This window comes from Cetorhinus maximus, unplaced genomic scaffold (assembly GCF_964194155.1).
Source record: "Cetorhinus maximus unplaced genomic scaffold, sCetMax3.hap1.1 HAP1_SCAFFOLD_4753, whole genome shotgun sequence".
In the NCBI taxonomy this organism is placed as follows: Eukaryota; Metazoa; Chordata; class Chondrichthyes; order Lamniformes; family Cetorhinidae; genus Cetorhinus; species Cetorhinus maximus.
The window spans coordinates 1-11,930 of record NW_027600653.1 but is presented as its reverse complement, the minus strand read 5'-3'; the positions used below and the strand labels follow the sequence as shown (position 1 = coordinate 11,930).

The 11,930-nt window shown below is 46.6% G+C and overlaps 1 protein-coding gene across 1 annotated transcript; it reads right to left on the bottom strand.

The window, feature by feature from the left end:
• Positions 1-824: 824 nt before the first annotated feature.
• Positions 825-11,673, bottom strand: LOC144678589 (guanine nucleotide exchange factor VAV2-like; the record flags this gene model as incomplete). Its single annotated transcript, XM_078538327.1, has 7 exons — positions 825-912; positions 3,815-3,931; positions 4,747-4,796; positions 7,538-7,612; positions 9,609-9,739; positions 10,818-10,842; positions 11,654-11,673. Coding segments are annotated over 7 exons (506 nt in total), but the record flags the coding sequence as incomplete, so codon positions are not given.
• Between the last annotated feature and the right edge of the window lie 257 nt (positions 11,674-11,930).

Genomic DNA, 11,930 nt, shown 5'->3' with positions numbered 1-11,930 from the left:
CTGCCTCTCGGTGACATCATCCAAAGGTGCAGTGTTAGTTTTCACATGTACATGGATGACCCCCAGCTCTACCTCACCATTACCTCTCTCAACTCCTCCACTTTTGCTGAATTATCGGACTGCTTATCCGACATCCAGAACTGGATGAGCAGAAATTGCCTCCAATTAAATTTTGAAGACTGAAGTCATTGTTTTTGGTCCCTGCTCCAAACTCCATTGTCGAGCTACTGACTCTGTCCCTCTCCCTGGCAACAATCTGAGATGAAGCCAGTCTGTTTGCAACCTTGGGGTCAAATGTGATCCTGGGATAATCTTCCAACCTCATATTCATGCCATCACAAAGACCACCTATTTCTACCTCTGTAGCATCGCCTGACTTCACCCTAGTCTTGCCACCTGCAAAAACCCTTGTCATTCTAGACAGATGTGGAAAAACTAAAAGAAACACAGCTCCCTCACAAGATAACGAACTACTCTGCTCAGTGTGTGTATCTATGATACACACAGTGAGAATCTCCCACCTTCCAGCTCTGATCTGTGCTGATATTCTCAGTGACAACTGTAGCAAAAACCCTACTAGTCCTCCATTTCCTGGCTTAAGGACAGGGAGGTTTCAGCTTGATTCCTGCTCCCGATCACAAGCCAGTGACTCCTGTGTGATAAGACCTAGCTTTACTGAGATGCCACAACGGTGGAACAGCCTAGTAACATACTCTGGGCCCCGGCACATAGGAAGGGTCACTCAGAGAAAGTGCCAGAGAGGAACAGGCATCTGGAGAACATATCGAGCACCATTTAGGAGAAGACAGTGTAAGGGAACATACCAGGAGACTCTCAAATTTCTTGGCCTCGGTGATGTGGATCCAATTGTCCTTCTCAACAACTTTAATGTGCTTCACCTCATCATTAAACCTGAGGAGAGAGGCCATCATCGGCGGGATTGAGTGTCACAAACACAACAATAAAATCATCAAATAATAAGATAAAATTGACAGATTATACATTAGGCTGAGGGACAGTACAATTTGTCATTTATAAAGGCACAGATTAATCAAGGACAGTCAGCATAGAATTATTAAGGGAAGATTGTCTCTGATTAACTTGGTTGAATTTTTTAAAGATGTAACAAGGAGAATCGATGAGGTTAGTGAGTTTGATGTAGTTTCCATGGATTTTAACAAGGGTTTAGACAAAGTCCCACATGGCAGACTGATCAGTAAATTAAAAGCTCATGAGATCCAAAATTGACTCAGCAGCAGAAAGCAAAGGGTTATGGTTGATGGGTGTTTTTGTAAGTGGAAGACTGTTTCCAGTGGAGGTCTGTACGACTCAGTACTGGGTCCCTTGCTTTTCATGCTAGACTTAAATGTAAGGTGCTTGATTAAGAAGTTTGCAGATGATACCAAAATTTGCTGTATGGTTGATATGAAGGAAGAAAGCTATAGACTACAGGAAGATATCGATGGACTGGTCAGGCGGGCAGAGAAATAGCAAATGGAATTCAATCTGAAAGAAGTGTGAGGTAAAGCATTTTGGGAGGACAAACAAGGCAATGGAATATACAGTAAATTAAAGGATACTGAGAAGTGTAGAGGAACAGAGGAACCTCAGAGTGTATGTCTACAGATCCCTGAAGGAAGCAGGGCAGGTCAGGTACTCAAGAAGGTATATGGGATACTTTTCTTTATTGGCTGAGGCATAGAATTTAAGAACATACGAAATAGGAGCAGGGGTAGGCCATTTGGCCTCTCGAGCCTGCTCCACCATTCAATAAGATCATGGCTGGTCTGTTTGTGTTTCGAGCTCTGCATTCCCATCTACCCCCGATAACCTTTCATTCCTAAAGAACTGTAGAAATCACAATTCATATCGCAGCTGGAATACTGTATACAATTCTGATAACTGTGTTACAGGAAGAATGTGATCACACAAGAGATGATACAGAAAAGCTTTTTCTAGTAATGATTAAGGAGCATGTTACAGTGCTGGAGAGAGAGGATGTCTTAGAGGTTGATGTGGTGTACGTGGACTTCCAAAGGGCATTTGATAAAAAGTCACATGACAGGCTTATCAGCAAAGGTGAAGCTCATAGAATAAAAGGGACATTAGCAGCATGGACATGAAATTGACTGAGTGACTGGAAACAGAGTAGTGGTGAACAGTTGTTTTTCAGGCTTTAGGAAGGTTTATAGTGGGGTTCCCCAGGGATCAGTGTGAGGGCCCCTGCTTTTCTTGATCTATGTTAACGACGTAGACTTGAGTGTGCAGGACACAATGTCAACATCTGCAGATGGCACAAAACTTGGAAGTATTGTGAACTGTGAGGAGGATAGTGATAGACTTCAAGAGGACATAAACAGGATGGTGGAATGGGCAGACAAATAGGAGATGGAATTTAATGCAGAGAATTAGGAATTGATACATTTTGGTAGGAAGAATGAGGAGAGACAATATAAAGGATATGATTCTAAAAGGGGGTGCAGGAGTAGAGAGACCTGGGGGAATATGTGCACAAACTATTGAAAGTGGCAAGGCAGGTTAAGAAAGTGGTTAACAAGGCATACGGGATCCTGGGCTTTGTAAATAAAGGCATAGGGTACAAAAGCAAGAAAGTTATGGTGAAGTTACAAAACACTGGTTCAGCCTCAACTCGAGTAGTGTGCTTAGTTCTGGGCACCACACTTTAGGAAGGATGTGAAGGCTTTAGAGAGGGTGCAGAAAAGATTCATGTGAATGATTCCAGAGATGAGAAATTTCAGTTTTGTAGATGGATTGGAGAAGCTGAGACTGTTCCACTGCGAGATGCTTGAGAGGAGATTTGCGAGAGGTATTCAAAATCTGAGAGGTCTGGACTGAGCAGATAGAGAGAAACTGTTCCCATTGGTGGAAGGATTGAGAACCAGAGGGCACCGATATTAAGTGATTGACAAAAGAATCAAAGGTGACCTGGGGAAAACGTCTTTACACAGCAAATAGATGGGATCTGGAATGCACTGCTTGAGAGTGCCGTAGCTTGCTGAAGGGTAAAGGATAATTATCTGAAGAGAAAAAATTGTCAGGGCTACAGGGCAAGGACAGAGAGGTGGACTAGCTGAGTTGCTCTTGTAAAGAGCTGGCATAGGCACGATGGGTTGAAAGGCCTCCTTGTGTGCTGTAACCATTCTCTATGTTCCTATTTTTGAGGGTGTTGCCAGAAATGGAGAATTTTAACTGAGGAAATATCGGATAGGTTGGGGCTGTTTTCTTTGGAACAGAGGAGGCTGAGGGGAGATTTAATTGAGATGCATAAAAGAATAAGGAGCCGAGATAGTGTGGATAACCAGGGGGCTTAATTATCAAGTATTAGTAGAAGGATTGGAGGTGAATTGAGGAGGGTGGTGGGGATCTGGAACTCACTGTCTAAAAGGGTGGTAGAGACAGAAGCCCTCATCACATTTAAAACATTTTTGGATATGTACAGTAACCCACAGGACTACCAACCAAGAGCTGGAAGTGAGATTAGGCTGGTTTGCTCTCTTTCAGTCACAGCAGACACAATGGACTGAATGGCCTCCTCCTGTGCCTCCTGTAAATTTTCTGTTTATATATTTCTATGCACCATGAAGAGAAACTGAATAATCATCCAGCCAAGCTCAGACCAGGACAATGTCTATCACATACCATGCCACTTTCTCCAATCTATCTACATAACTGAAATTTCTCATCCCTTAAGCCATTCATACGAATCTTTTATACACTCTCTATAAATCAGCCCAGACCGAGTATTGAAACAGCCTCTGCACCTTTGCAAAGACACAATGTGTTCATCACCGACCTAATACTTATAGCAAATCTTTCAGCCTCTGCTGTCCGCTCTCGAATAAGATATGTTCCCGAGCTGTGTGCCTTCAGGAGATTGTCAGCCTGGCCCCGCTCCAGATTACCCGCAAACCTAGGGAGGAAAAAGAAACACAAAAGACTGTAGATGCTTGAAATCTGAAATGAAAACAGAAAATGCTGGAAATACTCAGCAGGCCTGACAGCGTCGGTGAAGAAACAGAGTTTACACTTCAGGTCGATGACCTTTCACCAGAACATAAATAGAAATGCTGGAGCTAGTCAAACATGCCTTAAATATACACAAGGACCACTCCCTATTACCCTGTGCCTGTCCTGGGAGTGTTTGATGGGGACAGTGTAGAGGGAGCTTTACTCTGTATCTAACCTCGTGTTGTACCTGTCCTGGGAGTGTTTGATGGGGACAGTGTAGAGGGAGCTTTACTCTGTATCTAACCCCGTGCTGTACCTGTCCTGGGAGTGTTTGATGGGGACAGTGTAGAGGGAGCTTTACTCTGTATCTAACCCCGTGCTGTATCTGTCCTGGGAGTGTTTGATGGGGACAATGTAGAGGGAGCTTTACTCTGTATCTCAACCTGAGCTGTAACTGTTCTGGGAGTGTTTGATGGGGACAGTGTAGATGGAGCTTTACTCTGTATCTAACCCCGTGCTGTACCTGTCCTGGGAGTGTTTGATGGGGACAGTGTGGATGGAGCTTTACTCTGTATCTAACCCCGTGCTGTACCTGTCCTGGGAGTGTTTGATGGGGACAGTGTAGATGGAGCTTTACTCTGTATCTAACCCCGTGCTGTATCTGTCCTGTGAGTGTTTGATGGGGACAGTGTAGAGGGAGCTTTACTCTGTATCTAACCCCGTGCTGTACCTGTCCTGGGAGTGTTTGACAAGATTGTCCAACAATCTGAGGCTTACCAGGGGTACATGCTGTAGTCAGGTTCTTTTGAAGGCGGTTTAATAAAATGCTGAAAGGAGAAATAAAAAACAATTATTTCTTTGTGCTAGAGGAGGTTTTCAATAACGAACCTGGACCACTTGGGTTCAGCAGCCCAGGCGGCAGAAATACAGCTGCTGCAAACAGAACAAGAAATCGGGGAATCATAGAACGGTTACAGCACAGAAGCATTCAGATTCTAATCACTCGCTGAGTAAAAGGTTTTTCCTCATGTCAGCGTGGCAACTTCTGCCAATCACATTAAATCAGTGTCCTCTGGTTCTCGCTCTTCGGGAACAGCTGGGAACCAATGGGAATAGTTTCTCCCTATCTACTCTGTCCAGACCCCTCAAGATTTTGAATACCTCCACCAAATCTCCTCTCAACCTTCTCTTCTCTGAGGAGAACAGTCCCAACTTCTCTTTGTCTGGAAATCCACCTCAAGTGCTGTAACCTGCAGGGCTACGGACCAAATGCTGGAAAGTGGGATTCGGCTGGGTGGCTCATTTATTCGGCCGGCACAAACACGATGGGCCAAGTGGCCTCTTTCCTGCTGTAAATTCTGTAATTCTATGATTCTCCAATCTATCCACATAACTGTAGTTCCTCATCCCTGGAACCATTCACGTGAATCTTTTCTGCACCCTCTCTAAAGCCTTCACACCCCTCCTAAAGTGTGGCACCCAGGACTTCCTTGCTTTTGTACTCAATGCCCCAATTAATAAAACCGAGGATCTCACATATTTTATGAATTGATTTCTCAACCTGTCCTGCCACCTACAACAATTTGTACATAGATATCCCCAGGTCCCTCTGTTCCTGCACCCCCCTTTCAAATCATATCCTTTATTTTATATTGCCTCTCCTTGTTCTTCCTGCCAAAATGTATCACTTCACACATCCCTGCATTAAATTTGCCTCTGCCACTTGTCCGCCCATTCCACCAGCCTGTCCATGTCCTTTTGAAGTTTATCACTATCCTCCTCACAGTTCACAATTCCTCCAAGTTTTGGGTCACCTGTAAATTTTGACTCTGCTGGCACACCCAAGTCTACATCATTAATATGGATCAAGGAAAGCAGGGGTCTGAACACCAGCCCCTGGGAACCCCATTATATACCTTCCTGCAGTCTGAAAAAGAACCCTTCACCATTTCCTGTCACTCAGCTAACTTCGTATCCATGTGGTTACTGTCCTTTTTATTTGCTGACAAGCCTTTTATGTGGCACTTTATTAAATGCCTTTTGGGAAGACCATGCACACCACATCAACCGTGTTATACTCGTCAACCTTCTCTGTTATCTGATCAAAAAATTCAAGCAAGTTGGTTAAACATGATTTGCCCTGAATGAGTTTGCTGGCTTTTCTTAATTATTCCATGTTATGTCCAAGTGACTTAATTTTGTCTCGAATTATCATTTCTAAAAGCTTTTTTAACATTGAAGTTAAACTGACAGGCCTGCAGTTACATGGCTTACCCTTACACTCTTTTTTGGATAATCGGTCAGGCAGTGACTGATTGCCCAGTGTGGTACTGAGCATTACAGTTATTCCTGTTCCTATTTCTTAGGTACAGACCTTTCTTGCCAGGTCAGCTGACTGTATCAATGACGACGCTGCACTGACCCTACAATTTAATCTCAGGGCCCAGTGCCAGCGAGCCAAGGTTTCAAAAAATAACCCTCTTTGGAAGGTGTGTGTGTGGAGCTGGGGACAGGAATGCATCTGTGATGATCTCCATTGTATCCTAATGAGAGTCGGTGTGTGTGGGACCTGTACCCCAGTGAGAGTCAGTGGTTGTGGGACCCGTACCCCAGTGGGAGTTAGTATGTGTGGGACCCGTACCCCAGTATGAGTCAGTGTGTGTGGAAACGGTACGCTAGTGAGAGTCAGTGTGTGTGGGACCCGTACCCCAGTGAGAGTCAGTGTGTGTGGGACCCGTACCCCAGTGAGAGTCAGTGTGGGTGGAACCCGTACCCCAGTGAGAGTCAGTGTGTGTGGGACCCGTACCCCATTGAGAGTCAGTGTGGGTGGAACCTGTACCCCAGTGAGAGTCAGTGTGTGTGGAACCCATACCCCAGTAAGAGTCAGTGTGTGTGGAACCCATACCCCAGTGAGAGTCAGTGTGTGTGGGACCCGTACCCCAGTGAGAGTCAGTGTGTGTGGGACCCGTACCCCAGTGAGAGTCAGTGTGTGTGGAACCCGTACCCCATTGAGAGTCAGTGTGGGTGGAACCCGTACCCCACTGAGAGTCAGTGTGGGTGGAACCCATACCCCAGTAAGAGTCAGTGTATGTGGAACCCGTACCTCAGTGAGAGTCAGTGCTTAGTCCTATACTGACCGGGTGATATAGCTCAGGTCTGGGTTCGCTTCATTAATGGGTGCACTTTTTGGCTGGACTATATCAATGGTGTGTCCACTGTGCTCCTGTGGCCTCTCCTCTTGCTCTCCCAACACTGCCCAATTTTCTATCCATTTTGCAAAATCTTGCAGCTTTTGGTCATGTATTCAATTTGATGCAATTTTCTCTACATGGAAATGATATGTGGGACCTTCACTAAGTGCGCGGCTACTTAAACAGATTCTACTGTCCCCGAGTAGCACCTGTGTATTTGTCCAGCACACACCGTACCCACTGAATTGAGCTCCCCGATGTACGCGAGTGTGTTGGTGTTGCAGCTCCTGAGAGAAGACCCTAAATTAATGGGGTTATCGGGGCGTGGACAGGAACAGGAGGACATGACAGCAAGTCAGAAGCCTGACCACACTTACTCGTGAATCCACTGGACAAGGCTTCACAGACAAGCTTGGGAACCAACCAGACCGTTTGGTTTGAATTACCTTGCCCTGGAACAGAGACAGACAGACAGCTTCAGTGTCGGCTGGTATCAATCAGTGCAGTTTATTTACAAGGGCAATACCCCACAGACTACCCCCTCCACCGCCTCCCCCCCGGCCAATCCCCCACGACCCCATCAGCCTTCCTTTCACAGAACCATTATACAGATCCTCACAGGCAGACAGGATTACGACACAACGTCCTCCCCCATTCTCCTCCCAGTCTGGCATATTGCACCTCCCCTCCTCCCAGTCCCTGATTGTGATGTGTTGTTACTACAATTTGGTGAGGGGGACATTGAGCACAGGAACAGGAACAGGAGCAGGCCATTCAGCCCCTCAAGCCTGTTTCGTCAATTTGGAGCTGAGGTGTAAAATGAAATGGGCTCATTATAAGTGGATAAAACAAAAGTAAATCTTAGACAAAAATCAATGGGAAATGGAAAAGAGGCTAAGTAAATTTAAAAAGCATGGATTGCCAAATGTGGGAAAGAAACTGGAAACAATGATATTACTTGACAGCCTTAACAGCAGTATCATAAACATGTCTGTAAACTGGGTAAGAATAGAAAAAATATATTGGAGCTTGATGTTTTTGGAGGGATCGACAAGATCAGAGGAAATTAAAAAGGGAAGACCTGCTGCAGAGAGGGTGATGTAGTGAGAAGAGGAGACACATACCGGGAGTGCAACTCCGAGAGTGAGGACTTGTTTTAATAGGCCGACATGTCACAGACAGAATTACAAATTATCGGTAAGAGGTTGGAAGAGGAAACTGGCCATCTGATTAGAGAGAAGAGCAAGAATTCTTGTGGGAGAGTTTACGTTTCCATTATTTGTTTGGATAGAAAGGGAATTATTCGAGAACTGGGATTCCTGCAATGTCTACAGACACTCTCCTGGAGCAGGGCGTCACTCAGCCTACAGAGCGAAAGCATCTCGACAGTACCTTGAAAATAGAAACAAAGGAGGAGACATCAGCACTGAGGAGGGTTTTAACGGAGGAAGATGCAGAGGTTTAGGGAGGGAATTCCAGGGCTTGACACCCAGGCAGCGGAGGGCACAGTCACCAGGGGTGGAATAGTCTTTAAATCATGGAATTTAACTAGAACAGAAGGAGCGCAGAAATCTCAGGCTTTGTGGGGCTTGACAAGATTCCGACATGAGGAGGGGCGAGGTCAAGGAGCAATTTGAAAAGAAAGAACTGTGAACTACCCTGGGACATTTTACCACATTAAAGCTTCTTTTTTATTCTTTCCTGGGATGTGGGCGTCATTGACAAGGACAGCTTCTGTTGCCCATCCCTAATTGCCCTTGAACTGAGTGGCTTGCGAGGGCAGTTAAGAGTCAACCACATTGCTGAGGGTCTGGAGTCACATGTAGGCCAGACCAGGTAAGGACGGCAGATTTCCTTCCCTAAAGGACATCAGTGAACCAGATGGGTTTTTACGACAATCGACGATAGTTTCATGGTCACCATTACTGAGACTAGATTTATTTTCCTGATTTATGAATTGAATTTAGATTCCACCAGCTGCCGTGAAGGGATCTGAACCCGTGTCTGGGCCTCTGGATTACTAGTCCAGTGACGTGACCACAATGCCACCATCTTCCCCAATATAAACACAAGCTGATGCTGCAATTGGCTGTCTCTATTTTTGAGAGTGGGAATTACACCAGTCACTCTGCAGCCTTCGAGTACATTCACATCTCTGAAATATCATTTGACAGCCCCGCCAATCACCTCCCGCATCCCACTCAGGATCCGGTGTGTATCCTGTGGCACTGGTACTTGATCTTCCTTTAGCCTGCTAACAGATCTAACATTTTCCTTTTATCCTTCACAAGATCACTTATCCTGCTGTCCACTCCTAGCTGCGCCCAAAAGGTACAGTCCAGTAACTGTACTGATGCTGGCATGACCCAGTCACGGGTGCTCCTGCGATAGACTCGCTCACTTCTGATCCTGCCTGTTTGGCTCAAAGCTCCCGTCAGTGAATCTGACCTCCCACCACGTTGAGTCTGGATCTCCCTTGAGCAATTCAATGACTTCTCCAGTCTGGAAGCTGAGGCTTGGTTTTCCCACAGGTGGAGTGGGGTTTCCCTGGTATGAACGAACTGCTAGCATTCTGGGACCTGGAAAAAAAGCACAAAACATGCATTTCCATCGCATTCCTGAATCAGTGGAGAAAAGAGATCAGGATGAAGCAGCAACCAGGCTTCATCCATACTAATAAGAACTAACAGAAACAACTTCAAACATAGCGCAACCAAGTTCTGTAGGCACAAAAGGGGGTGGTGTTGGGTGGCAGGTAGGAAGAGGTGGGTGGGCATACAATCATTATGATCTCTGCAAATCCATCTGTCAAGGTGTCAGTCAGCGCTCAGTGACAGCATTCTCACCTCTAGGTCCAACGGTTGGGGGTTCAAATCCCATTTCAGAGACTTCAAACCATAATCCAGGCTGACAGTTTCAATACAGTAGAGGGAGTGCTGCACTGTCAGAGAGTCAGTACTGAGGGAATGTCGCACTGTCGGAGGGTCAGTACTGAGGGAATGTTGCACTGTCGGAAGGTCAGTACTGAGGGAGTGCGGCACTGTCGGAGGGTCAGTACTGAGGGAGTGCCGCACTGTCGGAGGGTCAGTACTGAGGGAGTGCCGTACTATCGGAGGGTCAGTACTGAGGGAGTGCCGCACTGTCGGAGGGTCAGTACTGAGGGAGTGCGCACTGTCGGAGGGTCAGTACTGAGGGGATGCTGCACTGTCAGACGGTCAGTACTTAGGGGGTGCTGCACTGTCAGAGAGTCAGTATGGAGGGAGCGCTGCACTGGTGCAGGGGCTGAATGAAGGGCGGGGTGCAGTATTGAAGATTCCATCTTTTGGATGAGAGGTTAAGCAAAGACCCCCTCTGCCCCCTCAGGTGGATGTATAAGATCCCATAGCTAATATTTGAAGATGATCACATGAGTTCTCACTGGGGACCTGGCCAATAATTATCTGTCAAAAATGACTAAAACAGATTATCTGGGTCATTATTTCATCACTGTTTGTGGGATCTTGCTGTACATAATTTGGCTACCACGTTTCCTACATTCCAACAGGAAGAAAAGAGTTGTTCATTGGCTGTGAACTGTACTGGGATATTCTGAGGTTGATAAGATGCTGTATAAATGGCATGTACGGAGTTTCCCCTCAGATAGGGGTGTGCGTGTACCTGCTGCCGCTGGCTGTCCACCATCCTGTGAAGAAAGACAGAAGGGTTATTTGTTTTGTATGAAATGAGATGGAAGTTTCCTTTTTCTATGTAATCCTATGATTTCCAGACATTTGTTCAGTGTACGATATGACAGCAGAGTGGCTGCCATTCAGCCCCAGCTCAGCTTCCGATCACAGAGGGCGGTGCGCTGGGCATTGCAATAATCAATGGTCAGGAAGCATGGACTTTCACCCCTGCGCTATGACCTGGAAACAAATGCAAAGTTCTCCATGCATCCGCTGCTGGCAAAACGAGCCTAGACTAATTGAGGCACAGTGAGCTGAGGAAATGAGGGTAGATGGTGAGCAACAAAGGGCCCCAATGAGAGTCAGTGTGTGTGGGGCCCGTACCCCAGTGAGAATCAGTGTGCGTGGGACTCGTACCCCAGTGAAAGTTGGTGTGTGTGGGACCCGTACCTCCATACCCCAGTGAGAGCCAGTGTGTGTGGGACCCCTACCCCAGTGAGAATCAGTGTGTGTGGGACCCGTACCCCAGTGAGAGTCAGTGTGTGTGGGACCCGTACCCCATTGAGAGTCAGTGTGTGTGGGACCCGTACCCCATTGAGAGTCAGTGTGTGTGGAACCCGTACATCAGAGAGAGTTAGTGTGTGTGGGACCCGTACCCCAGTGAGAGTCAGTGTGTGGGGAACCTGTACCCCAATGAGAGTCAGTGTGTGTGGGACCCACACCCCAGTGAGAGTCAGTGTGTGTGGAACCCATAACCCAATGAGAATCAGTGTGTGTGGGACCTGCACCTCAGTGAGAGGCGATCTCTTAATTTCACTAATAACTTACCAGATCATCGCCTGGTAGATCTGCAAGGAAAGGGAGAGGTTGTTAGATTCAAATCAATCCCACCACAGATACAGACCTATGCTCCATGCAACTTTGCCCCGCCCCGCTCCCAAGCCCCGCCTCCCCTTTGTGCATTCCTGCTCCCCCACCCCATGCTTTTTTTATTCTTGCATAGGATGTGGGCATTGCTGGCAAGGCCAGCATTTACTGCCCACCCTTAATTGCGTTTGAACTGAGTTGCTTGCTCAGTCATTGCGGACGGCAGTTAAGAGACAGT